Source organism: Mesoplodon mirus, assembly GCF_964341445.2.
Source record: "Mesoplodon mirus genome assembly, chromosome: 3".
NCBI classification, from domain to species: Eukaryota; Metazoa; Chordata; class Mammalia; order Artiodactyla; family Ziphiidae; genus Mesoplodon; species Mesoplodon mirus.
The window spans coordinates 158,183,981-158,202,241 of record NC_138978.1 but is presented as its reverse complement, the minus strand read 5'-3'; the positions used below and the strand labels follow the sequence as shown (position 1 = coordinate 158,202,241).

General features: G+C 38.3%; 1 protein-coding gene across 1 annotated transcript in view; it reads right to left on the bottom strand.

Moving 5' to 3' along the window:
* Positions 1-18,261, bottom strand: part of NIBAN1 (niban apoptosis regulator 1) — a 160,322-nt gene that overhangs the window by 91,786 nt on the left and 50,275 nt on the right. Inside the window, exon 2 of the mRNA XM_082613765.1 lies at positions 2,940-3,070. Coding sequence (XP_082469891.1) covers positions 2,940-3,070 — 131 coding nt within the window. The remainder of the gene's footprint in view (positions 1-2,939; positions 3,071-18,261) is intronic.

The window sequence follows — 18,261 nt, the reverse complement described above, 5'->3', positions numbered from 1 at the left end:
CATTTCTTAAACCTGGGCCACTTTTTTTCTTTTACTTATTTACTTTTAGTGTATTTATTTATTTATTTATTTACTTATGGCTACATTGGGTCTTCATTGCTGCGCACAGGCTTTCTCTAGTTGTGGCGAGCGGGGGTGGGGGCAAGCGGGGACTACTCTTCGTTGCAGTGTGCGGGCTTCTCACTGCGGGGCACGGGCTCTAGGTGCACAGGCGTCAGTAGTTGTGGCATGTGGGCTTCCGTAGTTGTGGCTCATGGGCTCTAGAGCACAGGCTCAGTAGTTGTGGTGCACGGGCTTAGTTGCTCCGCGGCATGTGGGATCTTCCCGGACCAGGGCTCGAACCCAATCCCGGACCAGGGCTCGAACCCATGTCCCCTGCATTGGCAGGCAGATTCTCAACCACTGCGCCACCAGGGAAGCCCAAACCTGGGCCACTTAGATCAACTGATAGGTTTGTTAAAAATGCCGCCTCACCAAACATCCAGATAGTGGAGACTTGGTCAAACTGTGTCCCTGAGCGAGGACCCTGTGGAGCAGAGCAGCCCTCTGCAATCTACGCGGTGGACACGCAGGGCATGTGATAGGAGGGAAGAACAAGCTACTGTTTGTAAGCCAGTGAGATTTTGGTGTTGTCTTTTTACCGTACCATATATTACTGTATCCTGATCGGTTTAATCTTATTCATTTAAGTCCTTCATTATACTGAGTATTTTTTATCGTGGTAAAATACACATAAATGCTTTTCCATTTATTTATGTGTTGTTTAATTTCTTTCAGCAACATTTTGTTTTCAGTGTACAATTCTTTCAACTACATGGTTCAGTTTATCCCTAAGTATTCTTTTTTCCTTATGTTATTTTTTATTGTGGTAAAATTAATACACATGGCATAAAGTTTACCGTTTTAACCATTTTTAAGTGTACAGTTCAGTGGCATTAATTATATTCACATTGTTGTGCAACCATCACCACTATCTATCTCCAGAACTTTTTATCACCACAAACTGAAATTCTGTGCCAATTAAATATTAACTCTCTATTTCCCTCATCCCCACTCCCTTGTTACTACTATTCTACTTTTTGTCTATATGAATTTGACTACTCTGGGAAATTCATGTAACAGGAGTCATACAATATTTGTCAAAAAAAATGCAGCTTCACCTTAGACTTATATACTATATACTATACTATACTGATACTATATTAGAATCTCTGGGGGTACAGACCAGAGCTTGCATTTTTATCAAACTCCCAAAATTTTGTCAATCACTGTTTTATGGGGATGACAATCAGTTATCCCTACAAAGCCATGCTGCTAAATCTATTGGTCAACTTTCAGCAATATCTGACCTAATATCACTCCCTCTTTCTTGAAACCCCTTCTTTATTTGACTCTGGCACATTGCACTTTCCTGATTTTTTTTTTCCTACTCCACAGGCTATTTTTTTTCTCAGTCCATCTTGCTGAATCTTTCTCCTTTTTCTGATCTCCACATGTTGGAGGGGCCAGGACTTGGCCATGGAAGCTCTCCTTTTCTCTGTTTATACTTTCCCTTGATTATGTCCCATGACTTTAATACCAGTTTTGAGCTAAGAACTCCCAAATGTCTACTCCCTAGCCTCAACCTCTCCACTGAGCTCCAAATCAGAGCATTCAACTACCTAGTCAGTATTTCCATGGGTGTATGTGAAATAAGTATCTTAAACATAACGTGGCCAAAAGTGAAATGATTCCCATCCACCTCTGACTCTTCTGAGTAAAAGACAAGTCCATCTGCTTATTTGCTCAAGCTAAAAGCCAAGTCATCACTGATTTCTCTCTTCTTCTATTATCTCACACCCAACCCATCAACAAGTTCTGTCAGCTCTGACTTGGACTCTTCTCACAACTGTTTCCACTACCACTCTAGTCCAATTGGCCATCATCCTTCTCTTGGACTGCTACAGTGTCTTCCTTGCCAGTTTCCAGTTTCTTCTCATGTCCCTCCCCATAGTCTATTCTCTATTGAAAAGCCAGAAAGATCACTTAAAATTATAAGTCACTCTGTATTCAATACCCTCCAATAACTTCCCATCACACTTAAAAACCTTTATTGTGGTCTATGGGCCTCCATGATCTGGTCCCTATTTGTCACTCTGCATTCCTTTTTCAGCTCTCCTCCCTTGCTTATATGGCTGTCAGCACACTAGCCTTCCTGGTATGCTTCTGACTGCTGCACGGTCTTTGCACTTCTGTTCCATGTGCCTGGAACACTCTTCCCACAGATATTCACACAGCCTACTCTCTTATTTCACTCTAGTTTCTGCTCAGACATCATCTCCACAGAAGGCTTCACTGACCACCTTCTCTGAAATAAGACTCCTGCTTTATTTTACTTTGTAGCATTTCTTATTACATGATATTCATTTGTTTATTTGTTTATTGTCTGTCTTCTATTTGAATATTAACAGGAAAGCAGAGAATTTGTCTTGTTCTCAAGTTCTTAGACTAGGGCCTGACACATAGTGTCAATAAATATCTTTTTAGGTTGTGGATAATTATTATAATGGAGCAAAGGAGAGAGAATAAGTTACAGCTTTAGAAGATAAAATCACGTTTGATCAATGACCAAAATAAAAACACCCATAGTATGAGGCACTGAAATTATGACTTTTTTTTTACTGTACTTCACCACAGCAAGTCAGATTTCTGACGTCAAAGCATCAATGTGGGAAAAACATAGTAAGACTGAAATCATGTTAGTTTTCTTTTTATGTGGATTACACCATCAACAAGAAATCATATGTTCTAACTTCCAGGCAAATAGTTTTTTGAGCATGAAATGATTGGAGAACAGATTTTTTAAACTGTCATTCAAATTATTGTTTATTTCAGAAATATTATGAGTTATAAACCATTCTTCAGTGGGAGAAATATGAACACCAAATTCCATGGGTTACCTTGGTCTTCAAAAATTGTGATGTTAAATCTCTTTGCTGTTCTACTTCACTGCGTACATAATTGCAGAAAGCCACAGAGTACTGGCGACTGTAGTAGGGACTGAAGTTTTTGATAGCAGCCTCAGTTTTCCCTGGAAAAATATGAAAATTAGAATTTAAAAATGTAGCATCTGTCTCCATAACTCTATATATACCCCTCTAGGCTCCCCAACACCTCCGCCTCCTAGGGATTCGTTATTAGCCCACATGCCCTGAGAACTTTGATACCTGCTGCCATGACTTCCTCCCCCTCTGGCATCGTCCTGAGAGACTTGGAGGTCCTTAAGGTCCATCTATCCGTAACCAACTTTCTTCATTTTACATTAACAACCCATTGCCATGACCATAAACTCAACCATCTTCCTAGTTCTTCTACAACCACCATTCTACCTCACCCTGTTCTCCACTTCAACTTGCTCATTATCTTCTACCTCCAGTCATTCAACTTCTCCTACACAGCAATACAACAATAATCCCAGAGTTCACCATTTCAACTCTGCACACACATCACTCCGTTTGTCTTCAGATCCTGAGGCTCCACTTCTAGTCCTGCTGATCCACAGCCCTGGATAAAATCAACAAACTGTTTCTTCTAGTTCTGCTCCTACGTTTCTGGGCTTAAATTTTTAAATTTAATTTTATTTATTTATATATTTTTTGGCTGGGTTGGGTCCTGTTGCTGCATGCGGGCTTTCTCTAGTTGTGGCGAGTTGGGGCTACTCTTCGTTGCGGTGCGCGGGCTTCTCATTGCGTTGGCTTCCGTTGTTGCGGAGCATGGGCTCTAGGTGCGCGAGCTTCAGTAGTTGTGGCACGAGGGCTCAGTAGTTGTGGCTTGCGAGCTCTAGAGCACAGGCTAAGTAGTTGTGGCGCAGAGGCTTAGTTGCTCCACAGCATGTGGGATCTTCCCGGAACGGGGCACAAACCTGTGTCCCCTACACTGGCAGGTGGATTCTTAACCACTGTGCCACCAGGGAAGTCCCTAAAATTTTTTATGATTCAGAGAATGATATAACTACCATGGTGTAGAGGTAAAAACTTTGGATTAAGAGTCTCGAGACCGGGCTTCCCTGGTGGCGCAGTGGTTGAGAGTCCACCTGCCAATGCAGGGCACATGGGTTTGTGCCCCAGTCCAGGAAGATCCCACATGCCGTGGAGAGGCTGGGCCCGTGAGCCATGGCCGCTGAGCCTGCACATCCGGAGCCTGTGCTCCACAACGGGAGAGGCCACAACAGTGAGAGGCCCGTGTACCGCAAAAAAAAAAAAAAAGAGTCTCGAGACCTAAATTCTGGTCCCCCAATTCTAGAAGACAGAGAAGTGAACCAGCTGTATGACCTCAGTTGTCACTCATTCTCTCTAGGCTCAAGCATCCTAACTGTAAAGGAAGATGCTCACTAGTCCACACTTTTCTTGGAATCTACGTGACAGTGAAATATAAGCATGGAAGTACAGCTGCCTCACAACTGTGACCAGCAACTACAATATGACCTCTTAGCACCAGAAGAAAATTAATCTGAGGAATAATCATGTGGGAGGAGCTTGAGGACTCGAGATGGAGGGAGAGGGAGAGTCAGGCACTGGAATACTCTTGAGCTTTTCCAACCTATGCTTAACTTTAGAAAGTAGGGAAATTGCGAAGGCAGGAAAGGAGAAGAAGAAATAGGGGAGAAAGGGCAAAGGGGCATTCTGAAGCAGATGAGTAATCCTCACAACATTTCAAGGACTTGCCACAGAGTATACAAATAAATACAGGTCACCCTGACTGTACTTACAAGCTGTTAGTCCTTGGAATAAGAATATTAGCTTGAGAAAAAATAAACCTGATATAACATTCCAAAATATTTTAAAAATACTCTCATGTGAACTTGGCATAATTTTTGTTTTCAAATTTGATATTATAGTCAACAGAGAAATATTAAAATATAACGTACATAGCTACTTATAGCTCTGTATGTTACATTTTATACTTAATTTTATGTATAGCTGTTTACAGCTATTACACATGTAAAATTTCAAAAATAAGTGAAGGGTTCTAACCACATAGATCAAGATACTCAATATGAGAAACTTGAATTCATAGCTGCCAACTTCTATGCCTATGGAATCATTGCCCCAAACACCCACAGTGTATAAATACTCTCTCTATAAGGAAAATCCTTCTTTAGTTCAGGCATTTAGATCTCATGATACATATGAGGTAAAGGGGAATTCTTGCTTATTCCCTCAATAAAATGACATTTTCTGATTGTATTTATGAGCTTTAATAATTATTACTTGTAAGGTGCTTTGATACCCACTAATAATAGGTTCTGTAGAAATGCAAATAAAAGTTCCTATAATTTGAATCAGGTATACTTTTGCTTGCTTTGTGAGTTTATGGTATTACTATTAATCAGTATTTGCATAATACTTTAATAGACTCAGGCTTTATGTGTCTAATTGGTTATTATTTTTTTAGCTTTTATACAGTGCATAAGGAATAAAATTCTATATACTTGTCTATAATTTTCTTGTATAGGCATGGGACATCTTTGAGAATCCCCACAATGAGAATGGTCTCACCTCACTGAAACATATAAATAATTAACAAAATTTGCCCTTAAGATCCAAGTAACCACTATTTAGTCTAGCAGGAGAGCAGCCAGTTAATTTCCGATTAATTTTTACACTCTTGCAAGCAATTGGATTGAAATAAAAGGAGGTGGATGTCATTTTATGATGAGCTTTACAAAGCCTTGAAACCTGACATCCTGCCACATCACCAAGCCCCCTCAAGGATGCCCTGCTTCTACTGAGATGCAACAATGCCACCACTCCCTCCCAATGTATGAGAAAAATGTTTCTGTGATTTGAATATCTGCATATACTATCAGCACAGCATCCACCAGGGAGCATTCATAAAAAAGAGATTACAGCTTCCTAGGGGAATTAACCTAAAGACTGGTTCAAAATGGAAATAAAACAGCTAACAACATCACAAGTTCTAAGAGGAAAAGAACCTAAAGCGATTCCCAAAATGTATCTAGATTTTAGATCAAGCTGATCTAAACCCAAATAAAGGAATGCCCAGTGTAGGGATCTTGACAATTTGAGAAAAGCCTGGTGTTGGGGCAAAATACCACTGTAGTTAGGAGGATGGACTCTGGAGTCAGACAGACATGGGCTGACTCTAAATTAGAGTCCCATCTCTGTTACTTACTAGTAGTGGGACTTCACACCAGTTACTTTCCCTCATATAAAATGAAGCCAACAAGAGTAGCAATCTCATGGATTAAAATGTTATATTACTCAATCATAAAAAAGAAAGAAATACTGCCATTAGCAGCAACGTGGCTGGAACTAGAGAGAATTATTCTTAGTGAAATGTCAGACTGACAAATACTGTATGATATCATTTATTTGTGGAACCTAAAAAGTAATACAAATGAATGTATATGCAAAACAGAAAGACTCACAGATATAGAAAACAAACTTGTGGTTACCAAAGGGGAGAGGGAAGGGGGAAGGACAAATTAGGGGTATGGTATTAACAGATACAACCTACTATATATACAATAGATAAGCAACAAGGATATACTGTGCAGAAGAGGGAATTATACCCATTATCTTATAATAACCTATAATGGAATATAATCTGCAAAAATACTGAATCACTTTGCTGTACACCTGAAACTAACACAATATTGTAAATCAACTATACTTCAATTAAAAAAAAACAGTAGCAATCTCATAGTGCTGTCTTAATCACATGAAACAACACAGTAAAATAAAAGTGCTCAGCACTGCATTTGGCACATAGAAAATTTTTGGTAATCCCTAGTAATTAAATTGATGATGAAGCACCCAAGCCAACCACCCAGGGAAGGTCCTTAAACTAAACTGAGGAATCAAGGAGAAGCCAAAAGCAAGTTGTCTATTGTAACTCTTTAACTGGGGCCATCCTGCCCTGCTGCATACAGAACAGCCGTCCTACTCACTGCAAGCTCAAGACAAACATAACCTACATTTTCATAGATGTTTTAGGAATGCTTATCAGCACGTAAGAGGCCCTCAGTGCAACGTGACTTAAAATCAACTAAATCAAACATTAGCCTTAATAAGTCAAAGTGAAAAGCGAGTTAGTAGCTGTGTTACATTGAGCTCCTCTCTTCGAGCCTCGATTTTTTTATACTGAGGTATAGTTGATTTAGAGTGTTGTGTTAATTACTGCTGTACAGCAAAGTGATTCAGTTATACATATATATATTCTTTTTTTTATATTTTCCATTATGGTTTATCATAAGAGATTGAACATAGTTCTCTGTGCCATACAGTAGGAACTTGCTGCTTAACCATTCCACATATAAAAGCCTACATCTGCTCACCCCAACCTCCCACTCCATCCCTCCCCCAATCCCCTCCCTCTTGGTAACAGCCAGCCTGTTCTCTATGTCTGTGATTCTCTTTCTGTTTCACAGATAAGTTCATTTGTGCCATATTTTAGATTCCACCTGTAAGTGGTATCTATGGTATTTGTCTTTCTCCGTCTGACTTATTTCACTTAGTATGATAATCTCTGGTTGCATCCATGTTGCTGTTGCTGCAAATGGCATTATTTCATTCTTTTTTATGGTGGAGTAATATTCCACTGTCTATATGTACCACATCTTCTTTATCCATTCATCTGTCAATGGACATTTAGGCTGTTTCCATGTCTTGGCTATTGTGAATAGTGCTGCTATGAACATAAGGGTGCATGCATCTTTCTGAATTATAGTTTTGTCCAGATATATGCCCAGGAGTGGGATTGTTGGATCATATGGTAATTCCATTGTTAGTTTTCTGAGGAGCCTCCACACTGTTTTCCACAGTGGCTGCACCAACTTACATTCCCACCAACAGTGTAGAGGGTCCCCTTTTCTCCACACCCTCTGCAGCATTTGTTAATTGTAGAGTTTTTGATGATGGCCATTCTGACTGGTGTGAGGTGATACCTCATTGTAGCTCTGATTGCATTTCTCTAATAATTAGTGGTGTTGAGCATCTTTTCATGTGCCTATTGGCCATCTGTATGTCTTCTGTGGAGAAATGTCTATTTAGGTCTTCTGCCCATTTTTGGATAGGGTTGCTTTGTTTTTTTGTTGTTGAGTTGTATGAGCTGTTTGTATATTTTGGAAATTAATCCCTTGTCAGTTGCATCATTTGCAAATATTTTCTCCCATTCTGTAGGTTGTCTTTTTGTTTTGTTTATGGTTTCCTTTGCTGTGCAAAAGCTTGTAAGTTTGATTAGGTCCAATTTGTTTATTTTTGTTTTTAATTCTATTGCGTTTGGAGACTGACCTAAGAAAACATTGGTACTATTTATGTCAGGGAATGTTTTGTCTATGTTCTCTTCTAGGAGTTTTATGGTGTCACATCTTATGTTTAAGTCTCTAAGTCATTTTGAGTTTATATTTGTTTATAGTGAGGAGAGGGTGTGTTCTAACTTCACTGATTTAAATGTGGCTGCCCAATTTTCCCAACACCACTTGCTGAGGAGATGGCCTTTTCTCCATTGTATATTCTTGCCTCCTTTGTCAAAGAATAATTGACCATAGGTGTGTGGGTTTATTTCTGGGCTCTCTATTCTGTCCCATTGATCTATATGTCTGTTTTTGTGCCAGTACCATGCTGTTTTGATTACTGCAGCTTTGTAGTATTGTCTGAAGTTTGGGAGGGTTATGCCTCCTGCTTTGTTCTTTTTTTTCAGGATTGCTTTGGCAATTCCAGGTCTTTTATGGTTTCATATGGATTTTAGGATTATCTATTCTAGTTCTGTGAAAAATGTCTGAGCCTTAATTTTGTCACCTGTAAAATGGGGATTATAAGACACCCATTTTCATAGCATTTTGTGAAGATTCAATGGGATATTCTACAGGTTAAAAAGTACCTGTAGCAGTGTCAGACATTTTAGTTACTCAATAAATTTTGACTATTATTACTATTATTTAATATTCCACCATGAGAGCATTCAAATAAGTGGATCAGCCCACAGGCACCACACAAAATAACTTCAGCTTAAACCAGCTTGTTTCCACAGTTTCCAAGATGCTTGAGTATTGAATTGCCACTATTTAGTATAATATTCCCTTTCCTAAATTGTTTGTAAAACACAGTGCCAGGTCTTTCTCTAAAAGGAAGTTACTCAATAATATAAAGACTAGAGCCACAAAGGGCTTCTTCTGCATTTTCTTACACAAGCGCTTTTGGCACAGGCATATTTCTTCTAATCCTACTCAATTACTGCAGCATACTATGCTGGGTGTGGTGCTGCTACCATTTACATGACCAGGCTGCTCTCAACACCCTTCAGGGTGATCATCACTAAAGTTAAAAGAAGCCTCCATGACAGGTCTGTCCACAACACGTAGCTTCAGTTCAACTTTGTAAAAATAAGAAAAGTATCTTCTGGACCTTTTAAAACCATTTGAATTCATACAGACTCCAAAACTCAGCACTATTATTTGATTCCTTTTCCCTTGCTCCCATATTCAGTCATCAGGTATTGTCACTTCTACTTCGACAATATTTCTTGAATCCATCTCCTTTTCCCCATCCCAACCCTCATGACTTCAATCAAGTCTTTATTATCTTGAAACAACATTGTAAAAGTCTCTTAATCTGCCCTATCTCAGAAACACAGCAGAGCAACAATGCAAAACAAAACATAGCAAACAAATCAGAAAAACCTTTCTAGCTTTCAGTTCTAAAAGAGGAACAAAAAAGTCAGAGCCAGAGTGGGAGGGGGCAGTGCCACTGCCGATACATAAATCCTGGAGGATTATGGGAGAAAGACAAAGCTTGGTCTGTGTTGCAAAGGCAGATTCTAGGGAGTGGCCAGAGCGAGTCCAGAGTTGATGGAGCAGAACAGGAAAGGCTGAATCATATCTGGCCACCGTGGTTCCACTCAAGAGAAAGCTGACACGAGTTATCAAGGCCCAGATGTTAGATTGGGGAACTTGCCTTCAGAACCAAGTCTTGCCATTAATGCTCCCAGGAAACTCTTTTGAAAGCCTTAAGAGACACACCTCATAGTCGTAGAACCACAATCCTCTGCATCCCCGCCTGACAAGTTTCATTTGACATGTTGTTGCAAGATCACGTTAATTCCTTTGTAAAAACCTTCAACGGTTCCCCATTGCCTAGAAAAGTAACCACTTAGCCTGGCACCCAAGGCCCTGTGATCTGGCTCCAACTATCTTTTATTTCCCACCTCTCTACTCAGACTAACCCTCCTCATCCCCTGTACATGGCCATGATTTCTCCCTCCCTTAAAGCCCAGGTGGCAATCCCAACCCAAGAAGAAGCCTTTTTGCTCTCCCTAGCTGGAAACACTCACCTTCTTTCGTATTCTCCCAAAACTGCACCATTTTTGCTACAGCTGTTTATATAGCTTATCTCTCCTCCAGGGGTACAGTGTATTTATGTACTCAGCAAATATTTGTTGAATGAATGAAAGAATGGCTAAGTAAATATTTAAGAGTAAAGCAAATTACAGTGCATCACAATCATGAAACCCATGCTAGTACCCCAAGAAAGGAGAAAGGTCCAGTTCTCAGCTTGACTATTTATTATTAAAACTATGCACTCTCATAGCACAATTCTTTTGTTTAAAAAAAAAAATTGACTCTCACAGGTTAACTCCGTTTAAGCTTTTAGATGACTTTTGTCCCTGAAATTATAGGTGCGGAATTATTTACAAACAGAAGCTTTTACTGGTTTGTTTGTTTTTCTTGACCAGTTTGTAGACATGGGAAATATATAAGGGCCTAGGTAAAACTTATATAAAGTCTGAAGAACCTGACAGATTTGTATATTTTCTCATTCTAGAAGGTTGTTTGTCAACATTCCAGTCCTTCAGTAGTTTATCTCAATTCTACACTTTATCAATAGTTTTCTTCCTTGAAAGATACTGTTTCTAGTGGATTATTCCTAGTTCCTTCATTATTCCCAGGGTCAAAACAACTATGGTATATTAAAAAATCTTCTCCAAAATATTCAGATTCTATGCTGTTTCAATCACTTTTAGAAATGTAGCTCATAAGTACAGCAAGATACAAAAATCCAAGCACTATTTTTGCTATATATCCTTCTTATCTTTTTTCAATTATTTTTTAAATAGTTGAGATTATTACATTTTGTATCCAGTTTTATTTACTTAACATTTCACCTTTGGTTTTTCCTGATACTACAAAAAACAAAAAATTACATTTTTCAGATGTTACATTTCTATTGTTACTATGAAGGAGAAAAATACAGAAATTAAAAAAAAAAAAAAAGGCTCCTTTTAACCAAGTGGCTGTTTCCTGAAAACTGAGGCAAATTCACACATGAGAAGAGGGTTAACTAGGCCTTTGGTGCACTATCCTTTTTTTTTTTTTTTTTTTTTAACATCTTTATTGGAGTATAATTGCTTTACAACAGTGTGTTAGTTTCTGCTGTATAACAAAGTGAATCAGCTATGCATATACATATATCCCCATATCTCCTCCCTCTTTCGTCTCCCTCCCACCCTCCCTATCCCACCCCTCTAGGTGGTCACAAAGCTCCGAGCTGATCTCCCTGTGCTATGCAGCTGCTTCCCACTAGCTATCTATTTTACATTTGGTGGTGTATATATGTCCATGCCACTCTCTCACTTCATCCCAGCTTACCCTTCCCCCTCCCCATGTCCTCAAGTCCATTCTCTACGTCTGCATCTTTATTCCTGTCCTGCCCCTAGGTTCATCAGAACCATTTTTTTTTTAGATTCCATATATATGTGTTAGCATACGGTACCTGTTTTTCTCTTTCTGACTTACTTCACTCTGTATGACAGACTCTAGGTCCATCCTGGCACAATATCTTAAAACCTTTCGAGGTTTCAGGTGAAGATTAATTTGGGAGAATGACAGAAGTAGCTCTGAAAATAAAATATTTTTAATATTTATAAAAGTATAATAATATCCACTGTTGTTTATTTTCCCCAGAGTTTCTCAGATTATAAAAGTTTAAAAGTCCTGATCAGTTATAACATCAGCTTTAGTTTCAGGTTTCTAAGCACCATCACTTTGCACCTTAGGGTGGAGATATCAGAAATCCCAATTCACAATACAAAGGTGCAAAAATCTAATTACACAAAATACTGCCCAAGGGCTCTCTCTTTCTTCTAGTAAATGCCTTAGAGAATGGGGATAAATTGGATTCTCCATAATTGAACTAAATGATGTTTTATTTTTTAAAGCACATTTATTATTGGTGCTTGAGTGACAGGTTTTCTTAACAGACTCTACTATAAAAATTCTTCATGGGCAGCATTGATGCCAGCAGGTCCCTGCATCCTAGCTGGCAGAAACTCCAATTTGAGTTAAAAATGAGACATATAAACCAACTAAAGTTCTCTGTGATTTACTTCAGATATTAATCCACAGAAGAGAAACACACACTTATGCTCTCAAGAGCTTCTATTTAATATATCAGAGTCATGCCAGGACCCTCCCCGGACTCAAAAAGCATCTGATAGAAAGCAGATATGCTTAGGAACGAACAATAAAACAGTTTCCTTGTTTCCAAAACTTACACTCATAGAAATCCTAAACTCTGAGTGTACTTGCCCTTGGACTGTTAGAGACCCTCATTTTTTTCCAATCCCTATTCTAAAAGCAGGCGCATTATCTTTAATATAGCCACAAAGCTTAGCCCATTAAGGCATTCAGGGAGTCCACAAGTACTTACAGATGCTACATAAGGGGCCAGGCACTAGCTCCAGTTGGTGAGGCAGAAGCAAAAACAGTGTTTTCTACAAATGATCACAGCCACTGAAATGAATTAAGGTTCCCATCTGCACTACATATTTAGTAGAACAATACTTCGACAGGTTAATATAAGAGAAATGGGAGGAGCTATCTATGGGGGGAAAAACACTATCATATTATGTTACAATACTCACTACCTTGACTCTATGGAAAAATAAAAATCCTACTGTGGTCAGCTATTCAAGAGAACAGATCTTTAGAACCTGTAGGACCTTAAGTCTGGTTTCCTCTTTTTTAGGGGAAGAAACCAACTGCAGTGTTAGAAAAATACATATGCCTGTACTTCTATGCACACATTTTTCTTTAGCCATAATTAGATGGAAGCTAGCTTTAAATTTTCTTCCATTTCATTTGGGAAAAGTGCTTGGAAATTTTCAAAATTATTTTGCCATTACTTCACAGCATGTCTCCAATTTCCTCATGACACATTTGATGAGAATAAATCATGTTTATTTTGCTACTTCTCTAAATTGTCTAATTTCCCCTAAGGAAGTTGCAGATTGGCTGTCTTTTTTTATTTTTAAAAAAAGGAGAGGGAAGAGTGTGAAAAAGAAAATTAAACCAATCTGATACAGCTACTTTTTCAGAAAGCATCGCAAGAACTATGAATGTAGGAAGAATACTAATATTTTGACCATTAAACAAACTTTTTTGGTTTTGAAGAAAATATAAAACTGAAATGCAGAAACTGAAAAAATGAAATTCCCTTTGCTCTTTTTGAGTCTAATTATGGTTATTAAAGTTTTTGCACATATTTTATCAGAGGTTCTCAGATTATTCCAAAATCCTGAAGATAATCTTTGCTTTGAGATTGCAGCCACGCAAATGAATACAACATGCACATTAATAGAAGTCAGGCCATACTTAAATGAAGCAACAAGCTTAGGAATGTTACTAAGTGATTCCCCTTCCAACATAATAGGTTCTCTGGTGTCTCCTTCAGATTCTCTTTTATTTTCCTAACTATGCCCTTTCTTTTTTCTTATTTTATTCCACTTTTCTTCTTTCTGCACAGAAGTATGTTTGTCTGAAATGCTTTCTGTTACAGTTTTTACTTCTTCTCTTCAAGAATTTATGCTATTAATGTAAAAAAAAAAAGAAGAAAAAATTCAAGAAAACTATGTTTGGGACCCAGATACGCTTGTGCTTTGTTAGTCTGGGGAGACAGGTAACAATAAGAAGGAGTGGACTTTGTTATAAAATGAAAGGTGGCATTGCTAGGTTTGGGGAAGTCCAGGAAAACTTCATAAACTATTCAACATTTCTGCAGGCCAGCTAACTTTCTGAAACCATTTACAAGGTAGGTAAAGTACTCACTAGGGAAAGTTATTTTAGCATGATCTAACTTATCCTCGCACAAATTTCAGAACTGCCAAAATGGTTCTGACTCCTGTCCACTTGATTCAGTCAGGCACTGAGTCCTCTGAATACAATTTTCTTGATGATAACTCAAACACCTTCAATTTTGCTTTTTTGACAACCTAATGATTGCCAGCCAGTGTATCAGTTAATCACTAAATTTAAAAATTCTTGAGTAATGTACGTTAGTGAAAAATTAACTAAAAGCTATTGTATGCGATGTTCTAAAAGCAGAAACAGAAAAACCCCACCAAAACCCCCAACAGTACTATCTAAATAGTACCAGGTTATTTAAAGTCACACATTTTTACTATGGGAATTGCTCTTCCATAAAGTGAATTCGCATGGGGCTTAATAAATGTGCTAAAAGCTCATACGACTATCTCTGCTTGGAGTCCAAGCCTCACAGGTAATTCACTTACTCTAAACTAGCATTATATGCACCAAGGGGGTTAAATATGAAGTAGAACTGTAAATAACTGAGACTACCCTCCACAATAACCTGTATAAAAGCAACTTGAGTTCATCTGGACAGTAGCACAGACATGCCAATGTCAGTCACATTCCAACTTCCATATATTGATGAAAAGACCAAAGATTACAGAATTCTAGAGCTGGATGGGATCATAAGGGTCATTTCCAACCTTTTCCTATTTTCAGATCAAGAAATTAATTGGCCCATGGTCACAAAACTAGTTAGTAATAGAACATTTATGAAATTTTTTAATGATCATTGTCAATGTTTTTAACAAAGTTTTTCTCTCTACTAAGACTACACTGATTTTTATGGAGGAATTCAAGCACTCCCTTTTTATTAATGGAGGAATGTAAGTACTCTTTCGTAATAAAAACCACATTGTCAAGAAGCCTTGTGAAATTATCTTAAATTTAGGTAAAAAGATGTTGTTATGGTTAATCTTATGTGTCCACTTTAGTGGGCCATGAGATGCCCAGATATATGCTCAAACATTATTCAGGAGGATGTCTTTGAGGGTGTTTCTGGATGAGGTTAGTATCTGAATAGGTAAACTGAGTAATGAATATTGTCCTCCCCAATGTGGGTGGACCTTATCCAATCAGTTAAAGGCTTAAATAGAACAAAAAGGTAAGAGGGAATTTCCTCCTGCCTGACTTTTGAGCTGGGACATTTGTCTTTGCTAGCCCCTGGACTTAGACTGAAGCGACTCTTCCTGGATCTCTAGGCTGCCAGCTTTCAAACTGGAGCAACAACATCAGTCTTCTGGGTGTCCAGTTTGCTGCCCTCAGATCTCGGGACTCGTTAGTCTCCAGAATTGTGTGAGTTGATTCCTTATTTAAAACATCTCTCCTGTCTCTCTCTCTTTCTCACTCTAATACAGATATAATCAATTGAAATACATTATTGAATCCTCACAAAAGATCAATTTATTTCATTAAATGTATATTAAATTGTTGGGTCAACAAGATAAAAGTAATGAAAATGTCTAGGGCTTCAATGTAATGAGTTCTAAATTTTTCAGTAGAATCTGCAAGCCAGTGTGTTTCAGAATACTCTCTGAAACACATGGAATCTGTACTTAAAACATTCCATTAAGTGATTTATGAAGGACAGTAAAAGCATTTGGCTCAGCTTCATCCAGCTGGCAGAGGTTGCCAGCAAGAAGGCAGAGACCCAGCAAAGCTCTGAGTAGAGGGGGAACAAGCTGACCTTATCTGAGTACCCCTTAATCTCATTCAGGTGTTCCAATTAAGTGGTATCACTGTCTCAATTAAAGCTGCAGTGTCTATTGGCTAATACCATAAAGCTTCCTGGGAAATGCACTAATTAGGTAGATTTTCTTATCTGCTGATTAAGAATCTGTTTTGCACCAAATCAAGGTTAAAACTTACTGCTATGGACCAACCCCATCGTCTGTAGGATATTCAAAATGTCTTTAACAAAGTTTCTCTCATCTCTTCCCTATATTCCCTATATTCTACTTTATCTGAGCCAAGAGATGAGGTATGTTGAATCATAGACCACTAATAACAAGGGTTTTGTATATGTGTATATTTCAATTATGAACCATTTCAACATAATGAACAATAAAGTGAGTAACATATATTCCCACTATCCATCTAAATAAAATTTACCATTACCCCATATTTACCTCAAAAAAATGTTAAGCAAAACACTACGGCTAGAGAAAAACAAATGCCGTATGCTAAGACATATATGTGCAATCTAAAAAAAAAAAGGCTCTGATGAACCTAGTGGCAGGGCAGGAACAAAGATGCAGACGTAGAGGATGGACTTGAGGACATGGGGGTTGGGGGGGAGGGGAAGCTGGGACAAAATGACACTGACATATATACACTACCAAATGTAAAATAGCTAGTGGGAAGCAGCCACATAGCACAGGGAGATCAGCTCGGTGCTTTGTGACCACCTAGAGGCGTGGGATAGGGAGGGTGGGAGGGAGGCTCAAGAGAGAGGGGATAAGGGGACATATGTATACATATAGCTGATTCACTTTGTTATACAGCAGAAACTAACACAACATTGTAAAGTAATTATACTCCAATAAAGATGTAAAATAAAAAGAGCATCAAGGATTGCCAGCAGCCACCAGAAGCTACGAAAAGGCAAGGAAGGATTCTTCCCCAGAGCCTTCAAAGATCATAGCCCTATTGACACCTTGACTTTGGACTTCTAGCCTTCAGAACTGTAAGAGAATAAATTTCTGCTGTTGTATGACAAAAAAAAAAAGAAGAAGGAAAAGGCAGGAGAATCATAAAGTGCTTCCAGTAAAAGTAGAACATATGTCCAAGTACCTTATTAATTAACCAGAGTAGAGAAATTGGGTATTATCTATAGAGGGATATAAAATGAAGTGAAGGCATTTCTTTCTAACTCTTAAGACAGGGCATATTTGACCATATTTCCATGTTGATGAGAAAGATCCACAATGAGGAATGCTTGCAAATACATCCTTGCAACCGTAGTACACATTTTTCACAGTCTATGAAACATATATTTTACTGTGTCTTCAGTGAAATAAATGAAAAAAATTTAAGAGGTAAAAAGGGGTATGCTGGGCTTCCCTGGTGGCGCAGTGGTTGAGAGTCCGCCTGCCGATGCAGGGGACACGGGTTCGTGCCCCGGTCCGGGAAGATCCCACATGCCGCGGAGCGGCTGGGCCCGTGAGCCATGGCCGCTGAGCCTGTGCGTCCGGAGCCTGTGCTCCGCAACGGGAGGGGCCACAACAGTGAGAGGCCCGCATACGGCAAAAAAAAAAAAAAAAAAAAAAGGGGGGGTATGCTAATGACCTTACTTTGCAATTATTTTATTTCCCATGCATCTGAAAATATATGTAGATCTTTTAGCCATTTACTTTATCTCAAATTATCTGAGTCCTTTGATTTACACAGTAGGATCAGAGAATTTTTACTCCTGATTTTGACTGCAGTCTTTCAAACAAAGAATTAGAGTTTTTTTAACAAAGTGGCTCTTTGCCTTTTCATTACTTTATGTATGTATAGATAGATGTACTTGAGGAGAAATAAGAGTGTATATAATTTTGTGTGGTCAAATTTATAAATCAGTCATACTGTGTTCTCTCAAAAAAATACTAGGATCAGGGATTTATAAACTGAATTTTAATTGAATACCTAACACACAGTAAATGCTATAATGAATACACTTGGTAATTTAAGCAACTTTATCTATGGTTTTTATTTATCTTTTTGAAATTTGGTACAGTTGTCAAAATATTATATCTTGAAATAAACCAGTAACCCTGAAAAACAAACAAACACTACAGCTACATTTGTAGGCCCCTTTACCCTGCCTCACAACACCACTAGGCACCACTATGCTCAAAGTGATGTTTATTCCTTTAAGGCATTTTAGACTCTTACAAACGTGTGTAGGTATCCATATGAAACTAATAGCATTGTTATGCATATTTTCAAACTTGATTCTACCTGTCATTCTGCAGCTTGTTTTCTTCACCCATATTATGGCAGATAGACAGACATCATATGTCATATACATATATATAAGGTATTTAACTCTTATTCATTTTTACTGCTATCTATACTTCTAGATAGACATCATATGTCATATACATATATATAAGGTATTTAATTCTTAC